The 20,049-nt window shown below is 48.6% G+C and overlaps 6 protein-coding genes across 6 annotated transcripts; 3 read left to right on the top strand and 3 right to left on the bottom strand.

Moving 5' to 3' along the window:
* Nucleotides 1-1,260: 1,260 nt before the first annotated feature.
* On the top strand, nucleotides 1,261-7,391 carry I302_103619 (uncharacterized protein; the record flags this gene model as incomplete). Its single annotated transcript, XM_019188988.1, has 8 exons — nucleotides 1,261-3,240; nucleotides 3,294-4,581; nucleotides 4,630-4,838; nucleotides 4,890-5,017; nucleotides 5,066-5,125; nucleotides 5,178-6,959; nucleotides 7,013-7,206; nucleotides 7,267-7,391. The coding sequence occupies 8 exons, from the start codon at nucleotides 1,261-1,263 to the stop codon at nucleotides 7,389-7,391; spliced, it is 5,766 nt and encodes a 1,921-aa protein (XP_019048550.1).
* A 1,451-nt stretch (nucleotides 7,392-8,842) lies between these two features.
* Nucleotides 8,843-9,488, top strand: I302_103618 (uncharacterized protein; the record flags this gene model as incomplete). Its single annotated transcript, XM_019188987.2, has 4 exons — nucleotides 8,843-8,897; nucleotides 8,962-9,240; nucleotides 9,296-9,404; nucleotides 9,461-9,488. The coding sequence occupies 4 exons, from the start codon at nucleotides 8,843-8,845 to the stop codon at nucleotides 9,486-9,488; spliced, it is 471 nt and encodes a 156-aa protein (XP_019048549.2).
* Nucleotides 9,489-10,069: 581 nt separating this feature from the next.
* Nucleotides 10,070-11,391, bottom strand: I302_103617 (uncharacterized protein; the record flags this gene model as incomplete). Its single annotated transcript, XM_019188986.1, has 7 exons — nucleotides 10,070-10,294; nucleotides 10,356-10,479; nucleotides 10,553-10,632; nucleotides 10,695-10,910; nucleotides 10,969-11,105; nucleotides 11,212-11,291; nucleotides 11,360-11,391. The coding sequence occupies 7 exons, from the start codon at nucleotides 11,389-11,391 to the stop codon at nucleotides 10,070-10,072; spliced, it is 894 nt and encodes a 297-aa protein (XP_019048548.1).
* A 336-nt stretch (nucleotides 11,392-11,727) lies between these two features.
* Nucleotides 11,728-12,778, bottom strand: I302_103616 (uncharacterized protein; the record flags this gene model as incomplete). Its single annotated transcript, XM_019188985.1, has 6 exons — nucleotides 11,728-11,845; nucleotides 11,900-11,980; nucleotides 12,042-12,078; nucleotides 12,136-12,311; nucleotides 12,429-12,549; nucleotides 12,691-12,778. The coding sequence occupies 6 exons, from the start codon at nucleotides 12,776-12,778 to the stop codon at nucleotides 11,728-11,730; spliced, it is 621 nt and encodes a 206-aa protein (XP_019048547.1).
* A 406-nt stretch (nucleotides 12,779-13,184) lies between these two features.
* On the bottom strand, nucleotides 13,185-14,845 carry I302_103615 (uncharacterized protein; the record flags this gene model as incomplete). Its single annotated transcript, XM_019188984.1, has 6 exons — nucleotides 13,185-13,843; nucleotides 13,920-14,098; nucleotides 14,171-14,334; nucleotides 14,418-14,634; nucleotides 14,704-14,749; nucleotides 14,809-14,845. The coding sequence occupies 6 exons, from the start codon at nucleotides 14,843-14,845 to the stop codon at nucleotides 13,185-13,187; spliced, it is 1,302 nt and encodes a 433-aa protein (XP_019048546.1).
* A 490-nt stretch (nucleotides 14,846-15,335) lies between these two features.
* I302_103614 (uncharacterized protein) lies at nucleotides 15,336-19,716 on the top strand (the record flags this gene model as incomplete). Its single annotated transcript, XM_065869700.1, has 19 exons — nucleotides 15,336-15,592; nucleotides 15,651-15,793; nucleotides 15,857-15,973; nucleotides 16,034-16,174; nucleotides 16,235-16,528; nucleotides 16,595-16,701; nucleotides 16,760-16,876; nucleotides 16,996-17,050; nucleotides 17,113-17,282; nucleotides 17,334-17,435; nucleotides 17,496-17,563; nucleotides 17,618-17,944; nucleotides 18,002-18,099; nucleotides 18,153-18,284; nucleotides 18,341-18,378; nucleotides 18,433-18,696; nucleotides 18,761-18,946; nucleotides 19,000-19,549; nucleotides 19,619-19,716. The coding sequence occupies 19 exons, from the start codon at nucleotides 15,336-15,338 to the stop codon at nucleotides 19,714-19,716; spliced, it is 3,264 nt and encodes a 1,087-aa protein (XP_065725772.1).
* Nucleotides 19,717-20,049: the final 333 nt, after the last annotated feature.

The following is a 20,049-nucleotide window of genomic DNA, read 5'->3' as shown; positions in this document are numbered from 1 at the left end:
TTTTCCTGAGGACTGACTGCCTTAGCGCAAGTATCAACCTGTTGTGTTGTTTTGTCTCCCTGTGGAACAGCATTGTCCGTATCGGTTCCAGCAAAGATAACTGCGAGGGTTAGTATGGGAATGTAGACACTGTCGACTTGTTGCCCGGGCCCGGGTAAGCTTATTCTCTGCCTGGCAAGAATAGGTGGTGAGCGCAAGCACGATAAACGCACAACTCGGAGAGCAAATGCATATGGAGGCGAGGCGAGGTAGGCCAGAACAGGGAAGGTAAGGGATTACGGGATCTTGGTTTTTTTGTTACCAGTAGGAAATCGGAGAGGTTTAAATTCAGGGTCACAAGGATACTAATACTCGGATGGTGATAGTGTGTGATGAATGGGCCAGTACAGAGGTTTTTTTAGGGGTTCAGTGGTGGCAAGGATTAGTAGTTGGTACTACCTGGTACTCACCTTTTCTTCTATGTGGTATGCTCAAATCGATCAACCATACCAATCTCACTTTTTTGCCGTATCATACAGATAGATAGATGCACAGTGAGAGAGGGAGTGCGCATACATACATACATATATACATACATACATACATACATACATACATACATACATACATACATACGTGATTTGATCCTTGCTTCAATTTATCATTATCATCGATTAGATACCACCATCTGAATTCTTTTCAGTACTGTTAACACAATTGAAAATCCAATAACCCCAATTAGCGTCAAATCTTGACTCATCATCATCCCCCGATCGAAAGGACAGTACAGAGAACGGACAGAGAACACAAAAAAGGTTGGAGCGGGTCTACCGTTCATCGTTTATCGTCCATCTCGCATTCATCGCTTTGTGAATACTATCATCACATATACACCATCGTCGAATACCATCATACACACATCGGGTCATACATAGAGCAAGTCGGATACATTCGCGGATCGGGATATCGCATGAGCAGCCAACTAGAAGAATAGTAAATCGATCCCGTCCAACTCGACACGATCGAGACGCCAAGAGTCGATTTGACCCAGTCTCGGAGATTCGTTTGGAAAGGAGAATACGGGACTTTCAGTTGGCCAAATTCAAGGAGAACAAGGATCGTCCTCTCTGGACCATAGTCTGACGCACGAACAGCTTGTTTCCTTTGGCGAATCCGGTGAGTATTTCTCCTATACCAATTCCAACCGAATAACCTGAATTGCAACCAGTCGTGCTCACCATCTCCAACCCTCCTTCTCATCACACAGCCACTGCAGCCGTCATGCCGTCTCCGCCCCCAAATCAAACCGAAGAGCGAGCCGTCCCCTCCATAAACCCCATCACGCGCCCCACCCCCGGCACGTCACCGCACACCTCATCCGACTCTGTCCCCTCCTTCGATCGATCCTCCCGCCCCCAGTCCGTCGCCATGCCTGCCAGGCCTACCTATTCCTCCGGTCAGTTCTCCACTGATCATGCTCAGAAGCCCCGCTCCCCGTCCCATCGTGTCGCCAGCTCGTCAGGACCAGGTCAGATACAACAGCGAAAAGCTACCACACCCACCACCGAAGTCACCCCAAGATACAGTCCCTCCATCTCCCCATCCATGGGCAGCGGCGGTCCGCTCAGCCCTTCGTCCACCTACGGAGGAAACAGTTTTGTGTTCCCTATGCGATCGGTATTCCAAGGGCTGAACTCGGATCAACAGAATCCCGGAGAGTCGTCTCCCGGTGGAGCATCCCTCAACCGAGTCCAATCCAGATCAAGCGATACGAGAGGTCCCGCATCACGACATGGACATGACAATCGACGATTCTCACAGACTTCCCTTGCTGCCGATGGTGATGCTGGGATACAGACGATCGCGCAGATGTTACAGCAACAAGATGAAAACGAGAGTCAAGCGCCCAAAGATACAGGCAAAGCTACCGTGACATTCAATGGCAGATCGGGCGATAGAAACGCTTCAGGCCGAGGCGGCGCAACACCTCCCACCCCCAACACGGGTTCTAGATTCCCTCCATCGGATTCATCATTCTCCCATAAAGGCGATTCGGCACCCAGCAGTCGAAGGGCCAGTGCGGAGGACGAAGTAAAGTCCTCCAATGAACGACCCGGTCTCACCACCGGCGGTAGTTCGGGAACCGTCACACATGCTAGCATCGATGGTGCTCCCGTCAACCCATCAGCGGAAGCCTCCGGTAGTGGTCTTCCTCAAAAGGACAGGACACCTGTGGGTCAGCCGCAAGATACGCCTGTTTCTGTGAACTACCGAGACTATCCAGCGGAGCAAAAAAATGCAGGAGAAACCACCAATTTTTCCTCGGCCGGTCGAGGCGAGTCTTCTTCCGGACCACGACATCGCAAATCCAAGTCGCAGTCGAAAAACCAACCTGAACTACAACAGCCAATCCCCCGACGGGCAATCGACAACGCTTTAGAAGACTTGGTGGAGAAGAAGAGAGGCTCGACCCGCAGTGGATCGAGAACAAGTCTCGATGTCGATGACTCCGGTGTCCCATCCTTGATCAACGATTTTAGTGGGATCGTCAGACTGGGCGAAGCGGGGTCTTTGAACTCTGCACTTGGTACTGGTACTGGTACGGGGGGCGAACGAAACGGTACCAGAGGGGGCTCTGGTACGGGTACAAAAAGCAGTCGAGGTATGCCTACAGGTGATAGTGGAGGATCTCTAGGCGACGGCGGCCCGAGTGGACCCACTACTGCAGCCAGATTGGCTCAGCAACAGCGTCAACAGAGTCAATCGACCACTTCGAGAGACACTGTCAGAGCTTTCATAAACCAACAAGCTCGCACGGTCAACATGGCCGATCCCAACGCACCCACTCCTTCCCCCCATCCCACTGATGATGGGTCGGATACACCTGTGCTCGGCCAAGGTGATGGGTTAGGGATCAACACCGGTCCAACACCCGCAGAAGCTCACCAGTGGGCGCAAGACAACGAAGACGCTAGTGCACCTGCTTCAAGCGAACAAGCGATCGCTTCGGGCGACGAAAAGGACAAGGATGAGTTCACAGCAACGACCAGTGAAGACGGCTCGGAACCGATCGTGACTTTCCGTTTCGAGCATGTTTCGGATAACGATGGGCATCATGTGGTAGTCGGTCGAGAGGGCAAATTAAGAAGATGCGAGGACGAACCGATCACCACGCCTGGTGCGGTTCAGGGTTTCGGTGTTTTGATGGTACTGGAAGAAGATTACGACACTGGTACTCTGACTGTCAGACAGGCGTCCGAGGTATGTCTAATTGTGCTTGGTAGACTTTTTAACTGACTTCGAACATCGTATAGAACGCCACCGAACTCCTCGGTCTATCACCCAAATACCTGTTCAAGCTCGACTGCTTCACCCGAATCCTGACCATCGACCAAGAAGATGTGCTTCGAGACAACCTCGAATACCTCCCTGTTGCTGAAAGTGGCAAAGGCAGTGTCGAAGAAGAAGGACCTTCGGTGTTCCTACTCTCGGGATACGGTGAACCAGGAAGCGACGACTCGGAAGAAGACGAAGAATCGGCAACATCTCGCGGAAGCGCTACTGGCCGCAGGAGGGAATGGACCTGTTGGGTGGCAGCCCATCGGCCCAGTATCAAGTCATCCGACAAAGTCGACGAGAATGGAATAAAAGTACCTGATCCTGATTTGATCATCCTGGAGTTTGAATTAGAGAGAGACGAGTACAACCCTCTGATACAGCCTTTCGAACCGCCCACCTTGTCCTCAACCGCTGGATCGGATACACCAGAATCGGGCAGTTTCCAAGATGCCAGTGTAGGTGATCAATCAAGTAACGGGACTGGATCTGGACGAGCTTCAGCTGGATCTTCTCTCACCATCGGCTCGACCACAGTAGCTAACCGGCATAGAGGCTCAGACGGGTCAACCGTCATGACTGCTGGCAACTCGTCAACTCCCAACACCTCTCAAGTGGCCAGTGGAAGTCACCCTTCATCGATGCTACCTCCCGGTTCCAAACCCATGGGATTGGATGGGCTCGAATTCGAAGTCCCCATCGAGAGGATCATTGAAAGTACGACGAATCACGCTAAACCCTTACGAGCTCTTGAACGCATGAGAAGAACAGGTCAGCATGGAGGATCGTCGTTGGATTCTGGATCGGGAGGACGAGGTGCCAGGGGCGCTCGACGACCGCGACGAGGTCCACCTGCCGGTACGACAGGTACGATGGATGTGTTCGCTGTATTGGGTCAGATCAACGATCAACTGGGTGCCGCGCCCGACTTGGAGACTTTCCTTAAAATCACCGTCGGCGTTATACAGGATCTCTGTCGATTCCACAGAGTCTTGATCTACCAGTTCGACGAATCGATGAACGGTCAAGTCGTCTCCGAACTGGTGGAATGGGGTAAAACCACAGATCTCTATAAAGGATTGATGTTCCCCGCTGCCGATATCCCCGCTCAGGCGAGAGAGCTGTACAAGATCAACAAAGTTAGGTTGTTATACGATCGAAGTCAGACCACGGCCAGGATGGTGCTCAGGAGTAAAGAAGATCTGGATACGCCGCTGGATATGACGCATTGTTACCTCAGAGCGATGAGTCCGATACATATCAAGTGTGAGTGGGGTTATTATTTCATGAATCAGGGCTGACAACATTGCTTAGACCTCGCCAACATGCACGTGAGATCGTCCATGTCGGTGTCTATCATGGCTTTTGGACAGTTATGGGGTTTGATCGCCTGCCACTCTTACGGGCACCATGGGATGAGAGTGTCCTTCCCTGTGCGACAGATGATGCGGATCCTATCAGACTCGATCTCTAGGAATATTGAAAGGCTGAGTTATGCTCAGAGGTTGCATACGAGGAAGCTGGTGAGCATTTTTCCTAATTATTCTTGATGACTCAGCTGACACCTGCCTCAGATCTCCACTATACCGACCCAATCCCACCCTACTGGGTATATCGTCTCGAACGCAGACGATCTGCTACAGATCTTCGATGCCGAGTCTGGGCTTTTGGTCATCGGTGATGGATGTAAACTCTTGGGACAGTGAGTCTGGCCTTCACGTCAACAAGGGCACGCGCTAATTTCCCACAGGAACGAGCAAGGTCAAGCCATGTTGGCCATCGCAGAGTATCTCCGAGTGATGCGATTCGAGTGAGTTGTTTCGTCATCAAATCGATGTCTCCTGCTAAACAAAACCCCTCAGCACCTGCAAAGCGTCAAACCATATACAACGAGACTTCCCCGACTTGACCCTTCCCCGAGCACAAGACACCATCGCGGGTCTACTATATGTCCCCCTCACCGCCAAAGCCGGTCAAGACTTTATCGTCTTTTTGCGAAAAGGTCAAGCGCGTGAAGTGCAATGGGCAGGTAAACCGTACAAGGACGATAGAGCGGGCGATTCGGCAAGTCTAGAACCCCGAAAATCCTTCAAAACCTGGTCCGAGATCGTCACAGGTCGAAGTAGAGCATGGACGGATGATCAACTCGAATCGGCTGGTGTTCTCGCTCTCATCTACGGTAAATTCATCCAGGTCTGGCGAGAGAAACAATCAGCCATGGCATCCAACCAGCTCACCGCAATCCTACTGTCCAACACGAGTCATGCTGTTCGAACACCTCTCAGTCAGATCATCAACACGCTGGAACTGGCATTATCCGGTAACATCGACTCGGACGTCAGAAGCATGTTAGAAAACAGTCATCAAGCCTCAAGAGCGTTGTTGTTCCACGTACACGATCTGCTCGACCTCACCCGTATCGAGACAGGAAACGAACAGTCCTTCAACGATCCCTTCGACATCCGACAGTCCATTACCGACGCCATTCGACTATACCAAACCGAATCATCCCGACGTGGCCTCGACTTCCGTGTCATCATGGCGGAGAATATGCCTCAATATGTCATTGGCGATTCAAGAAAGATCAAAACGGTCATCTCCAACCTCGTTGCCAACTCTGTCAAATTCACAGAAAAGGGATTCATCGAAGTCTATTGCGGCCTTCAACAGCGCACTTCATCGGACGGCGGACGGTCCCAAGACCTCGTCAGGAACGGCCAAGTGCCCATCGAGATCGTTATCAGTGACTCGGGATGTGGTATCGCCACTGACAAGCTGGAAGCTATGTTTGTCACGTTGGAAGGTGCTGACGAGATGAGAGCGTCGTCGTCCAACGGGTTGGGTCTTGGTCTTGCGGTAGTAGCGAGAATCGTCGAACAGCTAGATGGTCAACTTCGTGCCGAATCAGAGGTCAACGTGGGGAGTCGATTCTTCTTCACCTTACCCATGTTGGTGCATCACGGCAAACCCGCCTCAAAATCGTCCAAGGATTCCAACGGAATGGTCGTCAAGAGCCGAGCGGGCAGTTCAGGTTCAGGCTCAGTCACCTCGCTTCGATCTGGGTTATCCGAAGTCGATTCATTCGTTAATGATTTCGGTAATAGTCACATGCTCCAGCAGCCTGTGGCAGCCGACGATCAACGAATCAAAGATGCAGAATATCGAATGAGCAGACCCGGTACTTTCCCCGTAACCGACTCTTCGTGGCCTGTCAAACCGAGTCGGGTGGATGCCGAAGCGGAACAATCAGTCCACAGTGGATCATCACCTACGAACGGACGATTTCCCGAGGTATCTCATACGCCCAGATTGGAGGGGACCAGGAGAATGTCTTACCGGCCGTCACGTCAAGCTTCGATCGAAGCCCCTGGTCCCCACCACAGACGAGAATCTGCTTCTTCGCAGACCAACCGGTCTCCCACCGTACCGCAGGAGCCAGAGAAACCAAAGAGATCAAAGAAGACTCCGGATGGGAAATCCAAGTTGCGCGTCATGGTCGTGGAAGATGATATGATCAACTCGCAGATCTTGCAGAAGCGCTTGAAGATGGATAAACACGTTGTCAAGGCTGTCACCAACGGTCAAGAAGCTGTGACAGCATTGCAGGATGATTGGGATTACGATGTTGTCTTGATGGATATCCAGTGAGTAAACACCTAGCTAAAACACGGTATGGCGAACTCACCGAGCTTTGTAGGATGCCAATCATGGATGGGCGACAGGCTGCCGAAGCAATCCGAAAGCTTGAATCGAAACTCGAGCCTCAAACTCAGATCGACCCGCTGCGCGTTGATGGGAGGATACCGATCTTTGCTGTATCAGCGAGTCTGTATGAGAGCGATAGAGCGAATCTGGCGGAACATTTCGATGGATGGTTGTTGAAGCCTCTAGGTGAGTTGGTACTTGTGAATTTCGACTGGATGTGCATTCAGCAACTGACTTGCATACTAGACTTTTCCCGAGTCAGAGTACTCCTTGCCGCGCTCGAAGATCCCGTCAAGCGATCTGCAGAGGTATATGTGAATGGTCATTGGGAGAAAGGAGGTTACCTCAGAGGTGATTGCGATGATTCATGAGTTTATGGCTTGAATGCTGAATCATTCACGATAGATGCTCCCTCGCCGGCTGTCTCTCCTGCACCTTCGCCAGAATCTTAGAGAGTAGATCCATTCTAAACCTGGATAGTTTTTGTGGTGTCTTGCTCACGATCTGTTATCTGCATCATCGCGATTGTAGAAGTATACATACACAACGCTCTTGTATTTTTAGACTTATATACATATAATATAGAGAGGATCGATCTGTTCTCCTTGCTTCTCATACACACGCATATATAGGAGTACATGTTATCTTGTCTATGATTGATCCCATCGTAGCTTAACAATGTGCCATCTTTAAGCACTTTCTACTGGACCCTCATTCGAAAGGTTGTAACAGACGTCGATGCTGCGGACAGGCATGCAACCTATACTGTCTTTCGGAGAACCGTATAAAACAAGACCGAGATGTGATTAAATTCTAATCGATTCTTTTCCAGAGGCTGAAACTAGCGTGAATCTTGATAAGGACAACAGGATCGGATGTTCTTGTCCATCCCGAGCTTTGGCGCCGTACTACACAGCTAGCTGCATGATAAGCGTTTCGACGTCCTTTTGGGATGGATCCCTCGAGAACATTGATTTATGAGGAAATCATATTTCAATCGGACTGTGAGAAGGAATCCAACCGAGAACTTGCCGGGTGGCAAATCGATTGGATACTAGGGTAAAACGCGAGAATAAGGATATGTAACGGAATGCAACGAGAATAAGGTTTACAGTGGCGCATCTCACAGCCATTCCATTCCTCTCTTTCCCCTGGTGTCTGTCTGAGAGAGAGCTGTTCCTTCTAAGGGTAATTAAGCAACAACGGAAGCAGGAAATCACGTCATTGCTGCTCTTATCAGAAGAGACATATCACCTTTGGGTCGTTGAAAGAACAAAGGGAAGAGCACAACTTACCGCAAGACGCGAAGATGGAAAGGTACCATTGCATTGATGGACGAAAAGCGTTAGTACGTAAATCTTGATTTTGCTTTTTTTATTTTTGGGTGGGTGGGTGCAGACGCGTTGCATGGTATACCGCATGGACCTAACGGTGGAACTGATTCAATTCCTTTGCTTCTCTTGATTGGAATTTCTCAGTTAATACTCTCCTTCCTCCCACTCAATTCCTTCGTCTTCTTAGTGTTCCTTTCTTCGATACACCAACCCATTCCTTCTGCACTTTACCACCAGACCATTTCATTCAATCTTTCTCACAAAGTTGCGCTAGCTCGTGACGACCTGATTTCACTGTTCCAATTTAGCTGTGCTGAATAAGACTAAAATACATCGAATACCTTGACACCTTATCAACCCCCATCGTTGATCGATCATACATATACACTCTACAACCATATCTCTCATCTGTTCGCTGGTCGTTCTCATATCTCTTACATCCAAACTCAACAAACCACCCTTTCACTCAAATTCACATTCTGAACAAAATGCGAACATCCACCTTCCTATTGGCCTTGGGTCTCTTCGGATCCGCTTTCTCAGGTAAGTATCCCATCCTCACTCATGTATCCAAGATGGGGGGCTGATCAGAGCCCATCCTCCACAGCTCCTGTAGCAGAACCCAACGTCGTACCAGTATTATTCGCCAAAGACCCGCTCGCAATCCACAAGCGATCAGAGGTAGTCCCCGAAAACGTAGAAGATATCATCATGACTCCCGAGTTCCAAGCTGAAGTTGAATCCGCAACTGTTCGAGTAGAAATCCCCATGTCAGAATCGGCACCATCGGATGACTCGTGTACGGAGATCTGCGGTGTGCAACGGGTGGAAGGTGCCAAGTCGGAGAGAGAGGCTTTGTGCTCTTCTGAGGGTTTACTCGCTACTCGTGAGTCGACTCTTCCAGCGGAGTCGTGATACACGTACTGATACGCCCCTCCCAGTCCAATGTGCTCAGTGCATCGATCAGACCTGGCCTGATACCTCTTACGAAGACTCGGCGATGGCAGAGTACGAGAGGATAGTGTCTGCCTGTGATTCTTCACCACAGCAGTAAGTCCCCTCGGATCGTTCGAGAGATCATCTCATTGACTTGATCATCTTTTTAGGCCATTCAGAGTACGAAAGTACGATTAAGGAATTTGAGCATGGAGGATCATTTCATTTCGTTTCGTTCATTCATGTTGAGGGGCTTCTTGTGGATATTGGGACACAATCACGATAGACTTATGTATATATAATAGCATCTTTCCATAGACTTACGTACCATAGAATGCAGGATCATCTCTCTGGATCTGACAAGCGCCAACTGGCCATGTCCTGGTGCGCGATCCGTATCGGACAAAAGGGGTATACTAAGATGGCTTGCTCCGAGATACTTTTTTGGAGGAATGCAATTTCGGATTTATTGCATCTATAGATTTCTATATACATGTGGTAAATGGTATATGGCGCAGCGCATAGATATAAACGTGGGTATTAATATGACGGCGATCGTTGTCTGTTTAAGGTTGAGAAAGGAATAGGGTTTATAAACTGGAAGTAACAATATTACTTCACTGTCTATGTTCATTGATAGCTTTCGTGACTATTATCATCTAATTCGTTCAAATCTACATCGCCCCACATCTTGGCGATATCCAAGGGAAGCGGCGTATCCGTTCGCGCCACTAGGCATACTGACCTTGATTCATCTTGCCATCTTCGCCATTCGTCCATTAAGAATTCTCTCTAACAGTCAAAGGAAACTGCGTAGGCGAGGTAGCAGCGGTCCTGAAGAGCTCGTTCTGATCCTTCATAATGGCAGGAGGCCAGACGAATACCCAAACGGCGATAGCCAAGAAGAGGGGTAAAGCGTCAAAAACGTAGAACGCCCATTCGGTATTTCGCAAGTTACCGTCGAACCCTTCGGCGTACTCGATCACTCGGAAGACGCATCGGATCTGAGCTCGACATGGGAAGTCAGCCACGAACGGAGTATCATGATGAGGGACAGTGACTCACCATGATGCCAATACCGGTCCACAGGACGGCGTACAGGATAATTCGCCAGTCTTCCATTTTGCGCAGATGGACAGTGTAGCCTTGGGAGTTGAGCGGGGCATTCGTCCATTTGGGTGTCCCTCGGCTTTAACAAGAGCAATGTCGCCCAGTCAGCAATCGCACTATGCTGTTCCTAGCCGAAGATGATCCCTACTTACATTCTGTAGCCGAATACAATAGCCAGGCACAAGAAGAGCAAGAATGATACGCATTGAATGATAAGACCGATCAAAGCGACCTATCCGCAAGCAGAGTCAGAACGTCTGCACCTGTACGCCGCCTTGACGTAGTGGCACTCACGTATAAACCTGTTTTCTGCATTCCCTCAGACTGGGAGGCACTCAATCCACCTCCAGCAGCTTGAAGCCAGAATGTGATGACATCGCTCCATATGAACGTCTTGGTCACTCGACTAGCTCGCATGAATAGTTGATCCTCCGCCTCGAGCCATCTCGCCAATCGCGGTAAGATGATATAGTCGTTGGCGAGGAAAGCACAAGGGGAGAGTAAAGTGAACTACGATGATTGTGGTGAGCAACGATGAAGGAGTCATTGGGGTTGGTGTTCGACTTACCAGAGTCGTAGCGATGTATACACCAAGTTGATCAGGTTTATCCGTCATGATCACCCTGATCCCAAACCCAACTGCCATCGTACTCGTACCGATACATAACGTCAACATGTACTTGTGTCTTCCATGAGCAAAGAATCCTGCCACCCATTCGCCATTGATATCAGCATTACGTCTCCGTCTAAAGCAAAATCATCTGTCTTCTGGTATTGGACGATGAAAGGCAGAATGGAAGAAAGCACTCACGAGCCCAGAATGCCACTGCCAATATACCATAACACACTATACCAGCATAGGTCAATGCCAACTTTGGTACGTAACCAGTGCTATAACAATCGAATGTGGCAGGACCAAGTCAGTCAACTTGCTCCGTCCTGATCCCGGCTGAACTCACATGAGTCTTCTTCCTTGATCATCTACGATCATATTGAATGAACTGTCAAGTTTGTCGTGGTTTTTCGTTTGATGGAGGACTTCAGATCTGCGAGAGATGCGAGCACACCTCTTTATATAAATCTGCATACATGGATACATGCCCAATGCGTTCTTGCTTTGTGATTAGCCTTACGGTATACGGGGAATCCAAAAATCCTCCGTTAAGGTGACCGACGGGAAACCCGATGGCTTCCCCGAAAACACTGCTTCTCCCACTGGTCTATCGTATTAGTCTTTCAAACTACATCAGACGTTATATGCAGTCCCTCAAAGCTGTACGTGCTACGCAGAATCAAAGCCACCAGATCTTCTTCGATGCATCGCTTTTCATCTCACTAAGAGACACAACAGCAAGAGGAATAACCCGAACATCCCTTTTACTTCCATTGTTGGCCGACCGGGAGCACTTGATATGTACACTGCCTTGGGTGTACCTGTAGGTGGCCTGGAGACGCTATATCATTAGACCGCTCTTCCGGATATTGCGGACAGCACTCACATCACTGCTTGGACTCTGGGTGTTCCGGTGGTTATCATATGACCAGCTGCGAAGTCACTTGAAGACGGGTCGAATTGAGCTCTACGGGTGCCGATCACCATCAGTGAGCATAGTCCTCGGGTTTTTGATCTTGAGGACTCACCCGTCTGCCTGGACCATGATACGATCTAGATCAACCCCTAAAGCTCACACCAAATCAGTCCAATTACATGGCACGAATGACGGCACCAACCTACAGGACAAAGCGGGATCCTTGTTCTCATAATCCGCCTCATTCAACAGTATCAGCTCGTGCGCGCCGACATCCAGCTGTCCACTATCGAACATGACTTGTTGGAAGACGTCGGGATCTTGCTGTCCATTGAAAGACTGTTTCTCCAACCCGTCTAAGGTTATGGAATACCAGCCGTGGCTTAATTCCGAAATGTGTTAGCATCCTACACAGGAGTCTCCACCGAACCCAATTCCTTTTCAGAGGATGGTGCGGAACATGAGTTGCATTTGAGAGGTCCTGATCGGCTCGACTCACTTTGCTCTGAATGCACCGAACAGCCACACCTGCCCACCATTCCAACGAAAACTTGCTGAATCTCCTTTCTTACTGGATCCGTGGAATGTGGAATTGGTATATTCCGCCACAAGTGGATCACCTATGTAGTGTGGACCAACCGATATATATCGTTAGCTATTCTATTTTGTCCTTCTTCGTTATGTCGGACCCCTTGTCCATTGTCCTTTGTATCCTTGTATAGACTGTGACTATTTATCGAATAATGGAGAAATTCACTCACCTTTATGCACCTCGCCATCCCAATCACCTATATAGATTATCGCTGGAGAGTTGTCCTCTAACGTTGTGTTTGATACTGTTCCAGACATGATACACTGGTCGCGGAACAAGAAAATAGCAAATGAAGGGGGGGTGTATATATTAGCTATTTGTGGAGTGCTTGTTTGCAAATCAACTGTTCTTTGATATACCTGTCGGAACGGGACATGAACAGAGATGAGGTGGATCAAACAAAGGAAGCTATCGTCATTAGGGGTCAATCAATTAGTTCATTTTTGTTGGAGTGAATCCTTCATCAAAGGATAGCTCCACATACGTAGGCAGGTAGATCGGTAGGATTGATATTAATAGCTGAAATGAGAGGGGAAGCAATACACTGAGCACTGGTTACGCGGGAAACGAGTCCTCCGTGAGTTGGCAATTCACGATGGGTAAGCAGCAAGACTTAGAAAGGGTACAACCATGCATGACAGCGTGGTAAAACACCACCGACCACTACTCCAACTTCAATCTCTCCAACCTCTCCAAAGCCTTCCTCTCCTTCCTCTCCCTTCTCTCCCTCTTTCTCTCGATATTATCGCCCTTGGCCCCATTAATCCATTCTCCCGATTCCGCATCGAACACCCTACCCTCCCGCACATTCATATTAACCTCCTTGCGCACAAGTTCATTCTGAAGATCAAACTCTGTGACCGCAGCATCCCTAACTTCCTTCCTTGTTCTAGGTTTCAGGAAAACACCCTCCAAGCCAATTTCATCGAGATCCATAATCTCCTTCAATCCCTTATCTTTACCATTCAACACCCAATCTTCCACTGCGTCCTTGCCGACCCTCTGTCTTTCTAATTCCTCTGCCTCCCTTCGAGCTCTGTATGCCTTGTAGGTCTTGTATTTACCGAATCGGGGTGATAGCTCGTCAGAGAGGTAGAGAGGCATGAGGAGATCAACGAAATTGGATTCTTCGTTGTTCAGCTTTCGAGCGCCGGTCATGTGGTTCAGGTATGCGTCGGAGAATGAAGTGTCGGAGGGTGATGGGGCGTTGATGTGTTGTGGAACCAGGTCGGCAGCTTTGGTCTCTTCGATTGCTTCTAGACCGGGGAGGACTAACGTATCCTGGATGGTCACTGCGTTGGAGGTGTCTAAATCATCATCGGCTAAGGATTAGAGAATAACATCATCAGTTCTCTGTCATCTGCATGAGCATAGTGCGGGAACAAGAATTCCACCTACGTTTAGGATGAGAATATGGTTTCTCAGGTTTGGGCCAAGCCAACTTTATAGGTCCAGATTCCAACTCAGCGTTTGACGAACTACCACCGCTTATCCTAGCTGCTATTCTTGTCCAATCCAATCGCTGCGATTTAATGTTGAAATGTGTTCGAGCGGTTTTCATACGTGATACGAAAAGACTGAACAGTACAAGTTTCATCAATCAGCACTCGATCAGGCCACATTGAGATTAGCAGCAGGAAGTCTCTCACCTCTCGGCACCCTTACGATCATCGTAACATAGCTGTACATTGCTGTAATGGACTGGTCTCATTGTAGGTATGTGGTTTTTCTGATCGTCATATGAATTCTTTTGACCTTCCGTGAGAGAATCGTAATTTGCTGGTCTGGCATGGATCACATTGCTTTTCTTGTTCTGTACAGGCCCCAAATTAGCTTGTAGTGCACAGCACACATCGAGGGGTATAAAGCAAAATGACAGAGAACCGCTGCACTCACATTGACACCCTCCAAGAACACCCTATTCCTAGACAAGTCCACCTGCTTCACCGTGAAGGTGTTCCATCCTTCCGTAGCATCCTGCTGATTTATGAATTTCTGCTTGGGTGTTCCTACCAACAATCTGACTTTATCTCCCGGTCTTATATTCCATTTCCTCACTCTGTCTCTAGGCTGTACGAATTTGGTCGAAGCGTGAGGTAATCTTGATGGTAGACTGGACGAGATGTCATTTGATCAGTATACAGCGAATTTAACCATTGCAAATCGGTACGAGTCGACTTACCGACCGGCAAATTTGTTAGGCCTCGTCGAGATGATGTGATGGAGACCTATCAATGGTAAGGTCAGCGGTGGGGAAGAAGGGGTGCTGCGGGATAAGTTGACGTACCTCTCGGTATCCTTGACAAGGGTTCTGTCGTGGCCATTCTATTTCTACCTCTATCTGGACACTAGTCGTACGTTGCTGATACCGTTGAGTGGTCGACGTTGAATATGCTGGTTCATTTATCAAAATGAAAGAACATCTGAAATAAATCAATGAAATCTCAAGATCACACATCACCGACTTTTACAATGGGAACCGCTTATCACACATACTTCTGAATTGACACGTCATGCTTTCTTCGGTCACATCCCACGTGACCCCCCTGGCTGTTTGAAGTGGAGCCCCGTTGTTGTGTGTCTTTGGTTGTGTCTTGTTGCTGCGTTGAATGGGAAAGTACAAGTATAACTGAGTGGAACAAAGGTATATATATCTGTATATCAACATTACTCTCATTCATATCATCTCAACATCACTCTGTACGATCCTGATAGTGATTGTCATCCACACCGTATACATCTCACAAGTAGCTATCCCGCTACCCCTTTCCTGCTCACCAACGTCTCCTCTTATTTCCTCCTTCACGCTAAGCCATGTCCCTCCTACCCTCCCTACCGCGTCGAGCTTCAACTTGGAGCATATCCTCAGCTTCCCAGCCTCCCACTCCTGCGACAGGGCCCAAAGCTATCATCGCAAATACCACAACAACATTTGAACTTCAAACGCTGTTTAGACACACCGAGAAGGTACTTATCTCACAAGGATGTCGTGTGAGAAGAGGTTACGCGCCATTCATCAAGGCGGATGCTCTGTTGGTGATCAGCAAGAGAGAGACGGGGGATGAAGCTGCGTGAGTGATCTATACGCTCACACAACAGAGACACCTCACTGAGAGACGATCTGAATAGCATCTTCATCGTCACACCACCAACGGCAGAAACCGCAGCTTCCATATTATACATCATTCCCGTCGTTCCAGGCTTCAAACATCGTCTTGAGCAGACCCCACCTTCACCTTCCAATTCGTTCTTCCAGCAAAGTGCAAAGCCTCGTGGGTGTCGATTCCTCCCTCCTTTCTTCTGGACCTCGTGCTGTGCTGACTTCTGTTCGAAAGACATAACCTTGTACCTAAGCTGCGAAGAATTAAAGCTTGAGCTGAGGATATCAGCGAGTCAATCAGCAAAAGTACAGAAATTGGTCGCAGAGCTCAGGAGACAGAGTGATGCTGCAGGTGAGCTGGTATCTGGATTCTGTAAGACTACAAAGCTTTGCTCACCGTTCACAATGATAGCTCATTCCCCTTCGCCAAGAAGTATCAGCCATTCATGGTTGGATCTGTACTCGGTTCAGTCGCCTAACGAGAAAGACGATGTCGACGATTTGATATCGCCTCCTGTTAAAACTCCAAGTAACATGACTCCTTCGACTTCGAGTGAGCACTTGTCTTACCATACACTTACTGTGAGACACAATCAGCTAATAACTCCCAAAGCCACATTGACAGTCGACACTCCCTTACTCTCCTCAACTTCGAAAGAAACCACCGAACCTTCGGAAGAAGAGGAACAGTATCCGGATCCTTATCTACCAACATTCTCACGTACAAAGTTCCTCCGAAAACGACTGTTCGCAAGGCAGGATAAGTGGTCGAGACGAGAGGAAATCAAAATCAGGATAGCGACTTATAATGTGAATGACAAGATCCCGCCAGAGGGGACGTTGGAACTTGGTCCGTTGGCTGGAAAGGGGGAAGAAGATATCTTGGTGTTTGGATTCCAGGAAGCGGGTGGGTCTCTAGCTGTCCTGCATCAAGGTATCGAGCGCTGAGCCAAGCTCACTACCTGATGTATAGACCTGCGAAGACAGTCATTGTTGATCTCTCAAGGTAATAGCCGAGCAGAGGGATGGGAAACAGCGCTTCTTGCAGGTCTAGGTGATAGAGCAGGGGACTTCGAGAAAGTGAGTAGCATCTCTTTGGACTTCCGTCCTTAGCATACTAACCAGAGTGCTACTACAGCTCGTTATGACGCAATATGTCGGCGTGATGATGATCATATTCGTGCGGAAGAGCTTGAAGGAATATGTGACGCGGGTGGAGACGAGTGAAAGAGGTATCGGATTGCTTGGGTTCGGGGTATGTTCTCTTCCGTTGATATTGGTTCAACTCGCTGACGAAGATCACATTGGCAGGGCAACAAAGCGGTAAATCAACCTTCATAAGATGTAGGGTAAACCACGCTGATAGTGTTGCAGGGCGTGGCTGTACGACTGAAAATACATGATACCACGTTATGTTTCGTCAACGCTCGTAAGCTATCTCAGATTGTCTCTTGTCCAGTTCGATTAGAAGCTGATAATCCCGCGCCTCAGATATGGCAGCTTTCGCTACTGCTTTGGATCGAAGACGATCGGATTACCAAGTGCTCAAAACCGGTCTGACATTTCCTCGACCCAATGAAGCAGATCTCACGGCAGGTTTCGAGGAGTTCTTGCCCGAAGCCAAAGAAAAGCTGTTGAATCAGGAGGACTCGCATCTGCTGGTGAGTGATGTATAGCACTGACGCCAGGGTCTCGCTTATACCCCTGCCTAGTTCTGGCTGGGCGATCTGAATTACCGAGTTGATCTACCAGACAACGACGTGAAGAAATTGGTTGAGGAGAAGAAATGGGAGGATATGTTGGCGAAAGATCAGGTAAGCTTGGAAGATCACCTTGATCCAAGGATATACCACTGATCACAGGCCGTGGCACAGCTTCGAGCAGATATATTGTCAGAGCAGTCATTTGCAGGCTTCTCGGAAGCTGAGATCACGTTTCCACCGTAAGCGGAGTCGCTGTCGCATGTGCGTAATATCGAGCTCACCCAACCATTCAGAACGTTCAAATATGTACACGGATCCACAACGCATGATCTCAGACGAGCACCAGCATACACAGATCGAATCGTGTATGACCTCCCTGCCAACGAACACACCTTGCCCTCGTCCTTTGAGCTCCAATGCGATGAGTATACATCTCATGATATCTTGTGGTCAGACCATCGACCAGTCACCGGATCATTCAGAGCTCAAGTTCGAGTGGTGGATGAAAGTAGTAGAGGCGTGGAATTGGCATCGGTCATGAAAGAGTTGGACCGATTGGAGGAGGTGTATAGACCAAGCTTGGAAATCGAAGGAACGAGTTTGGAGTTCGGCGATGTCAGGTGAGTATATTTACTTTGAGGGCTTGGAGGATGAAGCTGAGATGACATTTAACGTAGGTATCGACAGCCTGTCGAGCGAGAGATCAAGCTCCGAAATGTCGGTCGAGTACCTGCTACCTATGACTTCAAACCCCCTTCGTCTGATAAGCCTATCTGTAGGTCGTACCCCTGTTGCGCGAGGGAGCCTAGCTGATATGTCCAAATGTAGGTAAGCCGTTCATGTGGCCTTTCCCTGCAACAGCTGTGGTAGAGCCTGGACAGGACATGATCTTGAAGGTAGTGCTCAACGTCGACGAACACTGGTCTTCGAGATTGACTCTTGGTAGTGAGGATATCAACGGTGAGTATCTTTCATCCAGCAAAAATCTTCGCTTCCATACTAACCTCTATCCGTAGATGTGCTGGTACTGCGGATCGCTGGTGGCAAAGATACCGTGAGTTGTGTTCACACAACACTGACAGGCTTTTAGCTAACAGCGATACATCAGTTTATTACTGTTCAAGCAACCTACCTCCCGTCGACTATCTCTTTACCATTACATGTCCTCTCCGCCCTTCCCTCACCTATTCGACAAGTGTCTTTGGCAGACCGCAAGATCCTCGCTAGACCTCTAGCCCCTTCGACAACCAATGGAGAAGCGCCGGCTAAACCTGTACGCGATGTGTGGAGATTACTGGAATATCTCATGGCGAATGGCAAAGGTGTAGAGGGATTGTGGATCGAGAAAGGTGATGTTAGGGGTATAATTGAGGTGAGTTGACCATACCAAAACGAGATTGCAAATCGAGCTGATGCCCATACCTCCCTCGTTGTAGTGCTTGGATACGGGGAATGAACTGCCAGGCGATCAGTCCAAATTGATCTCATCGGCCCTGCTTCACCTTCTAACTGCCCTTCCTTCACCTCTGTTGCCTACTTCCCACCATACTTCGTGCCTTGCTGCTGAAGATCGAGATGCCGCGTTCGCCGTGCTAGAGGGTGTACCTCAGATCAACACCAATGTGAGTAGCTTGACCGTATAGATGGAGTGAAAGCTAATATATCGGTTGATTAGGTGCTGATAGGATTGATGAGCGTTATAAGGCTTTGCGCGAGCTCTGACGAGATACCCGCGGTGGATCAATTGCAGATAGAGCATTCGATCGAGCCAGGCAATGTCGATAAGAAGGAGGAGAAGAGTACAATCGATAGTACCAATGAAGAGCCGGGGGTTGCTGAAAGTACGAGCAAGGACACAGCGTTGGACGGACCAGCCTCCATCGGATCTACACAACCAGCGAATGCGGCAGAAGTCAGTACAAAAGAGGAGGAACCTTCGAGTGACAAACACGATGACGAAGAAGAAGATGAAGATGCAGCATTAGAGTTCATCTCTCTAACTCATAGCCAAGATAAACCATTACCCGAGATTATCCAGAATCAAGAAGCCCAATCGAAGAAGGACAACGACAAGGAGGAGAAACCATTGAAATTGGCATCCCCACCTAAGAAAGGGGTCTCCCTCATACCTGAAGAACCAAAGACTCCACCCTCCGCTTCGTCTATTACGAAGTCACATGATCCCGAGCCTGTTCTGGGTGGTAACGAGCATGCTGATGAATTGGGTGAGTAGCTCTTCCTTCTTACAATTTGATATCAGGTGACAATGGCAGCTAAAGGTCCGAATCGCTTAGTCGACGCACTTTGCCCCGCTGTGTTTGGACAGACTGCTGTGATTGCTGCTGTGAAGGATAAGAGAAGGAGGTTCATCAAGTTGCTTCTTGAGGGTTAGACCGAGATTGGGATTGCTTGATAGATTGAGGTATATGATGAGGGCGATGAAAGGACATTTCTTGGTGCTTATATTTGGTTGGACCATCAGAACGTCATCGAGATCCTTCTTTGTATAGTTTGGATTTAAGCTAGATAGTTAGGTCATCTCAAAGACGAGATATGTAAATTAGTTGAACGATAAATTCCAAGTAGATAGCTCAATCTTGCTTGCTATATTATGCTACTATGCCATCTTAACATATGCCCAAATCTGAGCAGGACTTTCCAAAGTACGATAAGTACCCTCTGAGATGGATCCAGTAGCTCCTGATATAATACATGCGATATCCAT

Source organism: Kwoniella bestiolae, chromosome 2 (genome assembly GCF_000512585.2).
Source record: "Kwoniella bestiolae CBS 10118 chromosome 2, complete sequence".
Lineage (NCBI taxonomy): Eukaryota > Fungi > Basidiomycota > Tremellomycetes > Tremellales > Cryptococcaceae > Kwoniella > Kwoniella bestiolae.
The sequence above is the reverse complement of the archived record's forward strand: the minus strand, read 5'-3'. Positions and strand labels throughout refer to the sequence as shown.